Here is a 16,969-nt window from a genome sequence, read left to right as displayed (position 1 = left end):
GGAGGGGGGGGGCTCAGGAACACCACACCTTGGAGACTGCCTTGAAAATTAACGTTCTACTGCATTCTCCACATATGAACATACACTCAATTTGTTGTATCATGATTTTGATGTCTTAAAAATTCCTCATCTGTCCCAATGTTTGGAAACCATCTTAAAAGAAAACTGCTTTTTAAAGTTGCCTTTTCCTCTACTGTGACTTAGTAAGACTTAAACATACATTGTATTAAGTGAAAATCGTCACAAAAGCAGGTGAGCCCTCAGAGGCCCCTACCCCTTAAGTAATCTATTTAATATGTACATATCACCTTTGACAACCATATATTATGACAAAATTATGCAATACACCACAAACTTGTGTGCTCTTCAACATGCTACCTAGCATTTTCTATATTCTTCATTATTTGAGCTTTTGGTTTTTAGAAGTGCCTTCTACAGAAAAGGGGGTGGGGGGGGGGGCAGTTGACACTGACAGCGCCATCTACTGTTAAAACAGACTCTGTGTAGGGGCACCTGGATGGCTCAGTTGGTTAGGCGACCAACTTCAGCTCAGGTCATGATCTCACAGTTCATGAGTTCGAGCCCTGTGTCGGGCTCTGTGCTGACAGCTCAGAGCCTGGAGCCTGCTTCAGATTCTGTGTCTCCCCTCTCTCTACCCCTCCCCTGCTCATACTCTGTGTCACTCTGTCTCTCAATAATAAATAAATATGTTAAAAAATTTAAAAAAAAAAGACTCTATTTGGAAAAATTCCTCAAAAAGTAAAAAGATTATAGCAGATGATTAAGAAAGAAAGAAGAGAAAGTTAAGGGAAGGAAAAGTATGGTGACAGCTCAGCAGAAAAGCCTTAGGAGGTGCACATAAAAAACTAAGTTAGAAAATAAGGAGCCATGAAGACCAAGTGGGATAAGCACTAACGAAATGTTAGGGAGGGAATCAAAGACTTGACATACGCTGGGCTTTCCCTCTGCATTTTTCCTCTTTATAAAATCTGTTTCTAAACCAACATTTTTTTTTTTTTGTATACTAGTACAGAACCGAATAGTAAAATTAACCAACATAAAAGGATAAAATGGGGGTAGCGATAATCTTATTTTTAACCCAAAGAATTCCAACTACAAATTACAAAAAAACTGCCAAGAGTTTGAATCTCACGGATTGCCTCCTCAGCTCTCATTTTTAAATTTCACATTCTTTGATCATTACCCAGAGTCCTAGAAACAAATCTCTCTCTCATTTTCTCCTCAACGATTCCTCCCCTTTCTATAGATCTGAAATAGAAACAATACTTTTCCCCAAACAGTTTCTGGTATTAATTGCAGATACTTTAAGCTATGCTTCCTTAAATACAGAATCAAGGATCAGGTCTGAAACTCAAAGGAACCAATCTGCACATCATCTGTCTTGAAAAAAGGCCAATATCGGGGCCGTTGGGTGGCTCAGTTGGTTGGGCGTCCGACTTCAGCTCAGGTCATGATCTCATAGTCTGTGAGTTCGAGCCCTGCGTCGGGCTCTGTGCTGACAGGCTGTAGCCTGGGGCCTGTTTTGGATTCTGTGTCTCCTACTCTCTTTGCTCCCCCACTCATGCTCTGTCTCTGTCTCAAAAATAAATTTAAAAAATTTAGAAAAAAGAAAAAAAAAAGCACAGTATCACTTTCACTAAGCACTCTACCCTCAAAACATTGACATCAGTTCAGAGATTGATTCATTAACTATTAAGGATAGTGGTATAAAAATGTATCTGATTTCTGCACAACATTTTGTAATTATAAAAAAAGGCACATATAAAAACATATGTGTGTATGTGTATATACACACATACACTATTCATATTATAACTTTGCTTTAAAAGTGAAAATGCCCAGTATATGCTACCCCATTTCATTTGCTCACAGACATATGTTAAGAGGCAGGGATGTTTTTTGACTTGAGGCACTACTGACAAGAATAATAATATGCGAAATGGCAACAAAAGCCAGAAAAGTAAAAGATAACATTTGAACCAGATATTACACACCCCCAGAATAGTGCACAAAGGCATTCCTCTTTTGCTTTCAAAACTGTTGAAAGGAGATGGAGACTGACAGCAGTTGAAGGTCACTGTGACAAATCCTATGTGTCTAAGCTATTCTTATTCTATATTTCTCAGGCCTTAATTTAAATATATTCCTGATGTACCATTCTCTCCACAGAAATGTACATTATTTTACTTTCAATATTAACATTTTTAAAAAATGGTGTACCAAGACAATTTTTAGGACAAGAAAGATCACAGATTATTAAAAGAGCCATTTAATAAAGTACATGCTCCATGATTACAGGACAGAGAGAAATCTGTATCTGTCACAATAATCAAATTCAATTCAATAAGAAATCACTGGTATTTTGTGCCAGAGTAATGTTTTTAATGAGATAACATAGGTTTAAGATGGGCATGATTTAATAAGAATTCCTCTAAATGAGGACTCAGAATACTCAGTAACATTTTTTTAAAAATTCATCTAAATACTGATGAATACAACTATATAAGGAGCACGTTCTCTTCGGCTTTTCACTTAGATCTGACAGGAATTGCTGCTACACCGGGCTGTAACAACACATGATCCCGTGACTGGATTACTTATTTGAGTCAAAGTTATCTCAATCAACAGGATTAATATGCTGGAACAAAGTAAATACAATTAGTACAAAGTAAGCTCTGGACAGGTCAATGTATGGAAAACTGGACGTATCTCTTCTTTTAATTTCACAAGGACAAAATTTATGATTTTATACCCCAATATTTAAGTAAGCTAAAACACTTCAATGTAGTCTAAAATTAGTATCTAATCATAGCTATTTATAAAAACTATTTAGAAATTCTTCCCCCAGGAATCTTACTTTTACAATAAGCAGTTGAAACCCTTCATCTTCTTTTAAACACTTTTTAAAAATATCGTTCTTTTAGAAAAACAGCCACAAGAGGTCAGTCTTTCCTAACAAATAGGCTAAGCCGTAATACCAGGCAAGATGCACAGGTTTGCAGTACACTGTGTTTACCCATCAGAAGTCAAATTTGAATGCCCACACATTATATGCAGTCAGGTCACCAAATCTTTCCGGATTCAACAAAAAATTACGGAAGATGGTACTGATCACACACCCACAATTTAAAAAGCTCGCCATGTATAACTTCATTTGATTCTCAAAACAGGGTGTAGATAAAATCTTTACCAATGCTACTTGTGAAGAAACAAACTCACTAAGAAGTTGATCGCTCATTTGACAATTCTAAAAATAAATACGTGAGATCTGGGTGTGCCAACTACAGCAAAACAAACAAATGTAAAATCTCTTTTCACCTTATTAGATAGATACGTGAGTCAATGTTTCAAAAGCCATCACACCACACATGCTTACCTTGCCAGCTATCATTGCAGACACACAGCTTTTCTCCCGTTAGGTCACAGTAACCATGATCCGGACTGCCGCAGTTGGCTTTACAGTAAGGAATGTCACAGGCTTCACCCTTCCAGTATTTGTCGCATTCACAGTACACTTGACTCGGAACAGAGACACTAGTGGTACACTTCCCGTGACCAGAGCAATTGTTAGGACAAGAATTGATTCTGTAAAATATAATGCATATACATTCAAATTCAAGGTAATTTAAAAATAATTTTGGTTGATACTTTGTAAACTTTTTCTATTTAATGCAATTATGCTCTATTACTCTCTTTAATGCTCTATTGAACACAATTTCACCATGTGACTTCAGTTCTTTACTCTGTACCCTTTTATCCTTAATGCAATTCAGTTCATATTTCTTTGCAATTGGGGCGCCTGAGTGGCTCAGTCGGTTAAGCATCCGACCAGCTCAGGTCATGATCTCACAATTCATGAGTTCAAGCCCTCCATCAGCCTCTGTGCTGACAGCTCTCAGAGCCTGAAGCCTGCTTCGGATTCTGTGCCTCCCCCTCTCTCTGCCCCTCCCTACTAGCATGCACTCACTCTCACTCTCTCTCTCTCTCTCTCAAAAAATAAATAATAAACATTTTTTGAAAATTTAAATATTTATTTGCAATTTGCATTAATTAATTCAATGAGTTTACTTTGCTACTAAGACTCCAAACTTCCAAGGACTACATACTCAACATTTGCAGAATCTATACAGTTCCAAGCGCAATGTTTTATAAAGTACTGAAATGTTTTGAATATACAATTTTACAGAAAAAATTAAATTCAGGAATACCTGAAACTACATGAAAAGCCAAGATATAACCTGGTTATATAATAATATTTAAATAGCATGCTATCACCTATACACTGTCATAAAAAAAAAGGATGTTAATAAAATTTTATTTTCAAGCCCTTTAACCAATTATATCCTCGTCTATATTTATTCTTCCTTGCATACATACTTGAGACAAATGAATCCTGCAACAACTTGCTGATTTTAAATTTTAACATTCTGAAGACATTTAGAGTATCTTATTCATGGTGGAAAATTCTCTGGCTATATTCTACATTCCTGAAGAAAAGGGGTTAAAAAGTCTATGAAGTTCCCCTATGGCCATTCCTGTGAAAGCATCTAGAAGCATCTCTGGCTCCTTCACTTCACCCCTGGGACTTCCAGATGTAAAAACTTATGAAGTGTCAGCCACATAATAGATTCTTAATACAAATTACTTTTCTATTTAAATGATGAGACAGTGGTATTATCCACTTACCTTATCTTAAGCCTCAATTTCCTCACACATAAAATGGCGAAAATACCCATTTCGTGGAATTGTTGTAAAGAGAATCAAAAAACATAATGTACATAAAGTATCCAGTACAGCCCTGGAAAGCAGAAGGGCTACACAAACTTAGTTTACAAACCCATCTTCGAATTAGCAGTAAAATTCCTTCAAGCACAGACATGGATGAAGACTCCCTCTAATCCCACATACCTACTGCTACAGGTAAAGTTACACTTGTTTGTAGTTGTTTACCTAATCATTTACCAACAATTTTAAATTTCATAAATAACTGTCAACCAAACTTACCACTGTAATGTCCTGAGACTCAGAAATTATCCTAATATGAGCTGAGACAGTACTTTGAGGCATATTAAGATTTTATGTCACTTAGGAAGAGATCTCGCAATTCTGAAATTTAACATACTAGCCTGCTCCTCATATAGAAGACATAATAAATTCATATAAACACAATAAATTCTTGGAAGTTGAATTATAACAACCATTATGATATGAAATTTTTTTAAAAATACTTACGAATAAAAAATGTTGAAACCAGTTAGATTATATGCAGCATCACTAAAAAAATGTAACAGTGCATAGCCAGATGTTGTAATGACTTCAGGCACAGTTTCATTTCCCCTGATTTCAGGGACTATCAAACCACTGTAAGAGAGCAAAATTGAACGTTGTATATATTAATATACATAGGGCTACTAACCACATAAAACTTACTCAAAAATATTCTTGTTATCACCACTAAATATCTGTAACAGGATAAGCAACTAGAAGAAGGGTTAAGTCGAAAACAAGGTGCTATCCATTTTTCACCCATTTAGCCCTCCTACTGCTGCCAGTGAATGAACATTGCTTTCATACCATCATACTCCTTTTCTTCCTTCACACCATTTGGACGGCAATGGCCCATTGCTCCCTTTTATCCTGCTGTCCATCCAACTGTTACAGTACTAGAGGGTGGTCTCTTAACTCATGTATAAACCTTCACTTAATTCGCCTCTGCCTTTTCCCTCTGGTTGCAAATTCTGATGAAGCCAGAAGGAACACTCCACACTAGCTAAGTGATTACAATGACATTCTCATTAAACTTGTATACTTCCAGTATACTAATCTAGGTATTTTAGGTCATCTAAAAATATACACTATTTATATTTTTTCAAAATTTGCATACTTATCAAATTATATTAATATTCCAAAAGACACTTAAGCTCATATGCACACAAAAGAAAACAGTGGAGGCAGGGGAGGGGGGTGGTGCAGCAGATATAAATGTGTAAGAGTTCTGAGTTAGTAAACAGGTAGTAATTGGTACTTTTCCCTTTTTAAATCTCCTCGTTGAAGAGGAAAAATTACATATCTTCATTTACTTACACCATGCTACCTACCCTCTTAAATCTGTGAAAACATGCAATATGAGAAAAGAAGCTACTAACAACAAGTAACACTACTCGAAAAAGCCCATTCTTTTAGGCACTGTTAAATTTATGTGTATGCATCACCCAGGACCTGAACTACTCATTCAAATCATATTTGACAGAACAAAGTGATATAGAATAGTCAAATAATTTATTTTATATACTCTCCAAGCAAACAAAAAGTAATCAAATCTTAATGCTTTTCTAATTATTACTGCATCTACTAACTAGTGTTTATGAAGAAACAAAACCTTTTTAAAAGACTGTCAAGGGGCGCCTGGGTGGCTCAGTCAGTTAAGCGGCCGACTTCGGCTCAGGTCATGATCTCACGGTCTGTGAGTTCGAGCCCCGCGTCGGACTCTGTGCTGACAGCTCAGAGCCTGGTGCCTGTTTCAGATTCTGTGTCTCCCTCTCTCTGACCCTCCCCCATTCATGCTCTGTCTCTCTCTGTCTCAAAAATAAATAAACGTTAAAAAAAATTTTTTTTAATTAAAAAAAAATAAAAGACTGTCAAAAGATTTCAAATTCTATAATACCAGTCTTACATATATTTTTCAATATAGTGAGATTACATCAAAGTGAGTACATTACTAGAAATAATATTAACAGATATAATTAATCTCTCTGAAACAAGGAACAGAATTGTTTACTTGGTTACTTATTTATAAGTCCTTTTTTTTAAAAAAAGAATTATTTAAAGAATAAAGGTACTTTATATAAAGTCTTTATTTTTAAAAATAAACTGTAAAAAAGAGGGTTTCCACATCGTGCATGACACATCAGGCAATTTGGACCAACTAACCCTCTCACTGAAGTCATCTAGAAAAATGACAACATACAAACAAAAATATGTTTGAAGGTACTGGAGAACTAAGAAGATGGTGAGCCCAGTTATCGGGGCCATTTCTCCTTAAGGGCATTTGCTGATTTCAAAGTCAGAGATGAGGTTTGAATGGCTAAAAAACTGGGTTGCTTTAGACAAATAAGAAAACAAAAAGTGGAACCCATGGTCCTCGCTCTGACCTGGGGCCCCAAAGACTATGAGTAAAAGTGAACTAGTAAAAGATAGGCCCTCCAGGGCCTGCCAGTGTTCCCATGCACACTCTACAGGAATATATTATCTTTCTAGGCCCCAAATTATTACTACATATTTTACAAACATGACATCCAGTGCACAATAAAAAATAACACTTCTCTATTACAATCCACTCTCCACATTCTAAAAAGTCTTGCCTATAGAATAAAGTGCAGTTTCCTTAGTGTGGTATACAAAAAAGCACTACAGTGATTAAGGGATTATAAAACCTGAGTTTATATTCTGACTATATTACTTACTAGCCAGGCAACTTTGAGGCACTCAGTGAATCTCTTTGTGCCTCAATTCCGCATTTATAAATGGAGAACTTATAAACTCCATGGCAATAATAATCCCTTACTAAAGGGTTATTATGAGGATTAAATGAGTAAATATATACAAAGAACTCTTGCATACTGCCTGGCACATGATAAGCATTCAGTAGATGTACCAATTACTGTTCATTGGGTAATCTGGCTCCTACCAATCCCTTCTCATTTCCTATGATCAAATTACTCATAACTACTTATATTAGCCCAAAATACAATGCTCTTTAATAAGTCTATGCCTTTGTACATGTTTTTCTCTACCAAGAACGTCCTATCATACCCCCATACTTTGCCTGCCATTCTTGTACTCATGATGAAATTCACCATGAAGAATTAATTACTTCTTCTAAAATCATACAGCACTCTTTTCATAACCTTTGTTATGAATGTATAATGTTATGAATGTATAATGCTCTTTGTGTCGGTAAAAAAAAAAAAAAAAATCTGTGTGCATGCCACCACCAGTGCCTAACTGCTGTGTACTGATGTAGCCTCCCAATCCTTGGAATTTCCCAAGTGATAGGAGCAGTTCAGTTCTGTTATGCATGGGAAACTCTACTCATTTATGCTAATGAGTGACTCAGGATGGGAGCTGGCCACACCATAAAGACTAACCATGCAATTAAAGTGTTGGGGCCTTGAGCCACAATAAATCAAACTTCCAGAGAGAGGAAGGGGACTAGAGACACAGTTCGACCCTGTGGCCAATGATTCAATCAATCGTGCCTGCATAATGAAACCCCAACAAAAACTCTGGATACCTGTAGCTCAGGTGATCTTCCTGGATAGTGATGGGAAGGGAACATATCCCAAAGACAAAGTTGTGTTTATGATCCTCTCAGACCTCATTCAATACATCTCTTCATTCGGCTGGTCCTGATTTTTATCCTTTATCATAAAACTATAATAGATACAGTGTTTTCCTGAGTTCTGTGAGTCATTCTACTGAATTATTGAACCTGAAGAAGTGATGGGCACCCTTAAATCTGTAGCCAGCTGGTCAGAAGTGCGCATGACCTGGGGACCTGCAGCTGGTATCTCAACTAAGGACAGTTCTATGAAGGGCTATGCACTCAATCTATGAAGTCTGGCCCAACTCCAGGTACCTGGTATGTGAAGTCACTGCAATAGCCTAATCTTAATCCTTACTATATCCCCCAGGCTTATGATAGTCTCTGGAATTAAGTTATCAAATGTTTATTGAATAATATATACTTATAAAATTAAAATAATTCAAACACTTAGACTCTGTGTTACAGGCTTTTAGGTCAGGAGATGGTCATGTTCTAATCCTGGCTCCACCACCTATTAGAAGTAAAACAACTTCTCTGAGTCTCAATTTTCTCAACTATAAAATGGGGATATTAGTACCTCTTCCACAGATCCTTGTGAGAATTTGATGACATTTAAACTGCCTAGTACATTGATTAGCATCAAGTGGATACTCAATAAACATCTTGCAACATCTTTCAATCTCCTTCAAGATAGCCAATAGGAACACTTGCCAATGAAAAGTCAATGGCTCCATCTTCAAAGTCATAGAGTAAATCCCAACCTGCTAACTACCTTACAAAAGTTTCCTTTAGTATCAAAAAAACATTGGTAAGAGTGTTAATGGATCACTGTCAATTAACGCAAAGTCATTATAACTACTAGGAAAACAAACGGAAAGGCACACATCTAAATGATGGTCAGTCTACAACGACATAAAAATGATAGCTGACTAAAACCTAAATTGATAAAAATTAATGTATTAACCCAGAATCTTATCTAATTGTTACAATAAATTATCCTACAATAGAATTACTCACATGACTACTCCATTTTCTTTTTTTATGTATCTCTTTCTCTTTATTGGAGAAACTGTGTATCAAATGAATGGTTGTTTTGTTTTGTTTTTTTAATATAATTTATGGTCAAATTGGCTTCCATTCAACACGCAGTGCTCATCCCAACAAGTGCCCTCCTCAATACCCACTTTCCCCTCTCCCCTAGCGCCCATCAACCCTCGGTTTGTTCTCGGTATTTAAGAGTTTCTTATGGTTTGCCTCTCTCCTTCTCTGTTTGTAACGTTTTTCCCCCCTTCCCTTCCCCCATGGTCTTCTGTTAAGTTTCTCAAGATCCACATATGAGTGAAAACATATGGTATCTCTTTCTCTGAACTCCATTTTCTATGTATTGTCCTTGGACAAAAGGGCTACTTATGGCAACCCTTTAAATAACTTTCAAACAACTGAAAAATTAAATTCTGAAAGCGTTTGGAGCAAAAGCAGTATTACAGACTGTATCTAAGACCCTAAAGCGTCACTGTGAAATATTCATTCAGAAATACAAGTCCTTACATGTCTATGCAAAAAATAATAGTTCACATTCCTAGTAAACAGAATATTTGCAACATAAATAGTAAAAATAAAATTTTTAAAAATTTGAAGGGAACAATAAGCTTGTATAATTTATTTAAAATTTTTCAAATGACAGATCATGTAAGCAATACTATGGAAATAACTAATACAAGGAATAACATAATCAGCAATTGTGGTCAACAATCATGTTAGTTAAATTACACACAAAAGCAACATTACATGATCCTAATTTTTCCTGTGCCTAATATATTTTCTCCTATTCATAAATCATTTTAGAATAATTCGTACATACATACATAGAAAAGACTTTTAAATTGATATTGAAAATGCTGTAACTTTAAAATTAAGTCTGACTACCTAACAATAAATATTTTGGAACAATCAAAATTCCCAAATTTTGGGGCTCCTGGGTGGCTCAGTCGGTTAAGCATCCGACTTCGGCTCAGGTCATGATCTCACAGTCCGTGAGTCCAAGCCCCGCATCGGGCTCTGTGCTGACAGCTCAGAGCCTGGAGCCTGCTTCACATTCTGTGTCTCCCTCTCTCTCTCTGCCCCTTTCCTGCTCAAGCTCTGTCTCTCTCTGTCCCAAAAATAAACATTAAAAAAAATTTTTTTTTAATTCCCAAATTTTGAGAAATGAAAGAAACACACTTTTTACTAAAACATTCCATAAAGTATAATTTGACCTTCTGTACAGAATTGAAAATTTCTCATTTCACTATAATAAATAGACAACTATAAAAAATATATACATTTGTCTATTATTTCTTTGTTAACTAGAACTCACATTAATCTCTACAACAGGTAGTTCTGAAAACATATTCAAACTGCTTTAAAAGAATAAACTATATGTAGGAGAATAAAGGATACTTAACAAGAATTTCTGAGAGTACTTATTGATCTTTCCTAAATCAGCATTTATACTGTTATATACATCTAAGTTGACACAGTATGCAACACTGTATTATAATCACCTTTGAAATTTAGCAATCAATATCTCTGCTGGACTTTTTAAAGCACAGAGCGGTATATTTAAAATTCAAAAATTTTAGTTACTTTTCTACAACTATAGGCTCATCAATTAAACAGAATTACTCACCTAAGAACAGCTATCAAAGGTGCATATATTGAATCTCCATCGTAAACATACATATGATCCCAGCTACATTCTGTTGCAAAATGATTGAATCTTAATCTTAACACTGCATTTGGACTGAAAAAAAATTATTAAAATATGTTTAAATTAATATGCAATATTCAAAGCACAGTCCGAAAAAATTTTTAACAGAATACTGTATAAGAAAACCTATTTACAGAAAATTTTCTATGCATTCTTAAGTCACCAGTGTCAAAAAAGACTGATAAAGAGTCATATCTAAATTGTAAAAATGAGGGCCACCTGGCTGGCTCAGTCAAAAGAGCATGTGACTCTTGATCTCAGGGTCATGAGTTCGAGCCCCATGTGGGGTGTAGAGATTATAAATAAATAAATAAATAGCAAAAATGACACACAACTTCAAAATCTATTAATAGGCTATATATATAAATCACCATTTTCTGAAAATTTAGTCAGCAGTAAATGTTCTATGTCTTGATTAAAGTGGACATTACATAGATTACATGATTGAAACTTTATTGAACTGTATACTTAATATACATTTTATTGTATGCAAATTACAGTTAAATAAAGTTGATTTCTAAAATTCAACACTCAAAAAGTAGCGACTCATTTCTACACAGTCCTTATTAACTAAAGGCCCCAACCAATATGGTCTTGAAATTTTAATCAAAAGGTCTTGATATACTATTAACAAATGAACAAAATGAAAAGAGAAGGGTGGGGGGGGGGGTGCCTGTCTGGCTCAGTTAGTAGAGCATGTGACCCTTGAGTTTGGGGTAATGAGTTCAAGCCCAGCACTGGGCTTACTTAAGAAACAAAAAACAAACAAGTAAAACACAAACAAAATGAGAGCATAGATGCACAGAGAATAACTTTTAAGTTCTAAACACTTTCTAAGTAACCCTCCCCCCAAAAAAACATTTTCCAAATCATAAAATGGTTCAAAAATAACTTCTATCAATTCATTTATGATCTATTCACAGTATGTTTAAATAGATCAATTCAATCTCAAGCCCAATTACTGAAAAATACTATAAAAGGATAATTAACTCTCTCCTACAAAATGTTCTTTTTTTTAATCTTCTATTTAAAACATATGTATAACTATTTTATAACTGAAATGCTGACTAGTATGAACCAATGGCATAATTCAGCATGGAATATTTTTATACTTTCTATGGCATCTTCAAACTCCGTAAGATGTTTAAAGCAAGCCAAAATGCCTACTCAATTTACTGCCACACTAACATAACTCAAAAATAAAATATATGTAACAAACTACTATCACAAGTAAAGGGGTACTATAATTTATATTAAATGTGATATCTAAAAGTTGTAAATCTCATTTAAAAATATCATGAATGACTGAATAAACTATAAGCAATCGCACGAATTATAGAACTACAAAATTACACTATAAGATAATGCTTTAACATTTATATGATCACCTTCTTTATCATTTAAGAATAAAATAAATTAATTCAAATTATATACTTACTAGCCTTCAATTAGCCATGTACATTTAGTTTTATATTTATAGTTAATTGGACCATCTGTTAAATATCCAGAAGGTTCGGTTAACCTAGAAAACAAAATCATGAAAACAAGTACCTTAAAGTAACTTTAAGACATATAGTAGCATAAGAAAATTAAAAAGACATCAAATCAAAGAAACAGGATGTAGCATTTTCTAACAGGGAAAAAATATTTACAAATTAGGAAAATTTCCAAATTGCTATACATCTCTCTACATCTTGAAAGAATTTATTTTGTATTTCTTTAAACCTTGACATACTTGGTTTTATTTTACACAGTAAAAACACACCTGAGCCTGGGTGGCTTGTCACTTAAATGTCCAACTTCAGCTCAGGTCATGATCTCACGGTTTGTGAGTTCAAGCCCCACATGAGCCTCTCTGCTGTCAGCACAGAGCCCGCTTCAGATCCTCTGTCCCCCTCTCTGCCCCACCCCACTCAGATTCTCTCTCTCCAAAATAAATATTTTTTTAAAAAACACACACACTGCAAGACTGAATATTGTGCTGATGGGTTTAATCTGGATGCAAAATAGATGAAGTTAAATTGCATCTGTACACAAATAAGGTGGAGGCAAAAGACCTTGGAAGGTCAAACACACTTTAAAAGATGCAGTTCAATGAACCAGAGCAATTGTGTTTTGTACACACCAGCTTCAGAGTCCCACTGTTAGCTGTATTTGCTTTTGACTTTTGTTTTTGTAGTTCTCACTCATTCTCACGTAAGTTACTTATTTATTTATCTATTCTAATCTAAGTAAACACACAATATTATACTAGTTTCAGGTGTACAAATCAGTGATTTAAAAAGTCTATACACTGTGCTATGTTCACCATAAGAATAGCTACCATCTGTCACTGAATTTGTTTCCCACGTACCAGGACTGCTGATGTAACTATCTTCTATTTATAATTATCCTCTATTTAAAACATAAAAAAGAAAAAGACCATTAGAAACATGTCCATTTTCGGGGCGCCTGGGTGGCTCAGTGGGCTGAGTGTCCCAACTCTTGATTTCAGCTCAAGTCATGGTCCCAGGGTTGTGGGATGGAGACCCATGTTGGGCTCCACACCAAGCATGGAGCCTGCCTAAGATTCTCACTCTCTCTCCCTCTGTCCTTCTCTGCCTCTGCCTCTTTCCCCAATTCATACTCTGTCTAAAAATCTTTTTTTAATTTTTTTAAGAAAAATTTCAGTTTTCAGAATTTAAAAATATTTAAAACAAGATCTCAGTTCTACTTCATTGGTACCTCCTTAGCTCCAATCCAATTGTTTCACCCACAAAAGACCATATTTTAAATAATTAAGATATCTTCCCATTTAGCCTTTATATATTTATATATACAAACATATACATATACACACAAGGGCTTATCAGTCTTTATATATCACATATATAAACACATATATCACACATAATATACACATATGCACATAGATCTCAGGGTCATTATCTAGTTTTAGATAAATTAAATTTTCCTTATAGTATAAAGTCTCAAATACACTAGGGGAAAAAACAAAAACAAAAACAAAAAGCTTCATTTACCTAAATCATGGTTGACAGAAATGTCAGTCAAAAAAGAATGTTATTTGTAAGTCTTTCATAATCCCTGCAAATTACTTTAGGTAATAAAGGGGCTATTTTATACTTGGAAAAGGTTTTCAAGAACAAATTCCAATATTCTCAAATTAATGTAATAATAAATTGAGCCATTTATTGACACGTTTCCATGTGTCAGGATCTACTGTAAGTGCCTAATGTGCTACCTCATTTAAAAATCTCAAAAACCTTATGAGGTTGTAATTATTAATCCCATACTACAGATGAGAAAACTGAGGCGCAATTTAAAGAACAGGTTAAAAAACTTGTCCTAATTTTTCACTTTCAACAATACCAGATAAGGTAATTCAGACAAACCCTGTATTGTAAACAGCTTTAAAAAGCTAAGGAATAATTTTAAAATCTTAAAAGCGTCTTATAAGTAGCAAAATGGTAGCATCTACCAACCCAAGACCCAAAAGTTGCAAATTCTTTAAAAGGAGGCAAGCATTCAGAGCTGTTTTTGCTCTGGAGAGACTTGTCTATCAAGAAGACAGCATCAGGATGTTGAGTGCTTTTGGCAGCCTGATACAGCGAGGGAGATAAAATTGAAGGCAAAGGCTCACAAAAGGTAGAGGCTCAAACAATATGGCACTTGGAATTGAGACACAATGACCTGTTACTAGGGTAAGAGTGTATCAGAAATAAACCAGCCACAACATGGACTGCAGCCTAGCTATGAGTCAACTGGGTGTTAGAAAACCCCAAGACTTACAATTGGCTTCAGGTGATACTGGAACTGCCAGTATGTCAAAGCTCCTAACAGAAGATACAAAATTACTCTCCAAAGAAAGGTAACATTATTCTAGGCCTCACATTATTCCTTCCAATAATTTTTCAAATAAAATGTCCAGCATGATTAAAGATAATACGACATATGAAGACGCAAGACAGCAAAATAAGAACCAACAGACAACAGGAAGAGACCCGAAGATATTTCAATTACAGAGATGATCAGATGTGTCCTATAAAACAAATATGCTTTACCAAATTCAAAAAGACAAAAGGACAAGATTTAAAACTTTGGCAGTTAATTGAAAACTATAAAAAGTAATTCTGATGCACAGGTTTACAGCACATTCAAACACAGCTAAAACAGGGTGAGAGATCTACAAGACAGGCCCAGAAAAAATATCTAAACTACAGCAGGACGACTGAGAATTCAACCCACTGGCTTTGTGTCATTCCACCAGGTGAAACTCCCAACATGTTGAGATTCTAGGTGAGAGCAGGGGAAACAAAAATAAGGACTGGAAGAACAAAACCACAAATATCAATTATCATCTTGTAACAAATCATAGAAACAAAGATCATAACAGCTTTACATAGTTTCTATTTGCTTGTCATGTGCAGATCTTCTCTCCTTCCCATGTTTATTTTACATACAAGTTGTAAGCTAACTTGACAATTTAGACTTTAGATAATGGCATATTCAGTATGACTATGACCAGATATGAAGAGTAATTAATACAACCAATCATAGATCATAGATACAATGGTTCTTGGAACTGTGTATTTCCTCATTTGGAACAAAGGGTGAGAACTTCAGTTGAAGACGTGTATCTTCTTAGAAATACAGTGTTGCTTGGTTGTTGGAGAATTCATATATGCTTAAAAAAATTTTTTTAACGTTTATTCATTTTTGAGGGACAGAGAAAGACAGAGCATGAGCGGGGGAGGGGTAGAGAAAGGGAGACACAGAATCTGAAACAGGCTCCAGGCTCTGAGCTGTCAGCAGAGCCCGATGCAGGGCTCGAACTCACAAACTGCGAGATCCTGACCTGAGCCCAAGTCGGACGCTCAACTGACTGATCCACCCAGGCGCCCCAATGTTTAGAAGGAAGGATAAAGAAGATGAATAATCAAAGGGTAGACTGTTCAATTATCCATTGCCTCTCACCTCAAAATCCACACTGCCTATGTGAAAATGGATCTGGGTCCTTTAAATATCTTTTCTTTGTCAGATGGCATGATGTTAAGTTGGCATACTTTGTCAACAGAGTGCACTAGAGAGATCGCAGGAGGAAAGAGTTTTGCTTGGTGGTTCCAATGTACTTCCTCACCAAGCTCCTGCAGCTTGGTTTCTCCAGAACTAGGCTCCTATAGTATGCAATGGCCAGCAACCCAGCCACCAACAGCCTCTCCCAGCACCTCCCCTCAGACAATTCTGCAGCAGAGTGCCTTCAGTGAGACACTGCCCCATAAACAGCACACCCCATCTTCCAATAAGATAAACATAGCAAATTCCCAAGGGCAGATAACAAGTAATTTCTACCAGGGCAGCATTACAGCAACTGCACCATTCAGTGAGCCACAGCCATGCCCTCCCAACAAGGTCTGGATCTCAGGCCAGGAGTTGGGGTGCTCTTAAGTGTTCCTTATCAACCATAAGAATAGTAGTGGCTGCTCCTTTTATCCACTATTTCTACATTCTTTGGAATTCCCATTACTTCTTACTAGCCAATCTCTCATTATTCCAATCCCTATTACAGTCAAATATTCTTTTCATTAAACTTCTCCTGTTAAAATTACTGTGATTCTCTTTTCCTTTTTTTTTTTTTCAACGTTTATTTATTTTTGGGACAGAGAGAGACAGAGAATGAACGGGGGAGGGGCAGAGACAGAGGGAGACACAGAATCAGAAACAGGCTCCAGGCTCTGAGCCATCAGCCCAGAGCCCGACGCGGGGCTCGAACTCACGGACCGCGAGATCATGACCTGGCTGAAGTCCGACGCTTAACCGACTGGGCCACCCAGGCGCCCCTGTGATTCTCTTTTCTGATTAAACCCAAACCAATC

General features: G+C 35.9%; 1 protein-coding gene across 2 annotated transcripts in view; it reads right to left on the bottom strand.

The window, feature by feature from the left end:
• Positions 1–16,969, bottom strand: part of ATRNL1 (attractin like 1) — a 754,994-nt gene that overhangs the window by 712,413 nt on the left and 25,612 nt on the right. For both annotated transcript variants that reach the window (XM_027063193.2, XM_053207126.1), the window contains exons 2-5: positions 12,535–12,618; positions 11,016–11,129; positions 5,254–5,382; positions 3,398–3,606 (exon numbers count right to left, since the gene is read on the bottom strand). In XM_027063193.2, coding sequence (XP_026918994.2) covers positions 3,398–3,606; positions 5,254–5,382; positions 11,016–11,129; positions 12,535–12,618 — 536 coding nt within the window. The remainder of the gene's footprint in view (positions 1–3,397; positions 3,607–5,253; positions 5,383–11,015; positions 11,130–12,534; positions 12,619–16,969) is intronic.

Source organism: Acinonyx jubatus, chromosome D2 (genome assembly GCF_027475565.1).
Source record: "Acinonyx jubatus isolate Ajub_Pintada_27869175 chromosome D2, VMU_Ajub_asm_v1.0, whole genome shotgun sequence".
Classification (NCBI taxonomy): domain Eukaryota; kingdom Metazoa; phylum Chordata; class Mammalia; order Carnivora; family Felidae; genus Acinonyx; species Acinonyx jubatus.
Note: the sequence above shows the minus strand (reverse complement) of the source record. Positions and strands in the feature narration are given on the sequence as shown.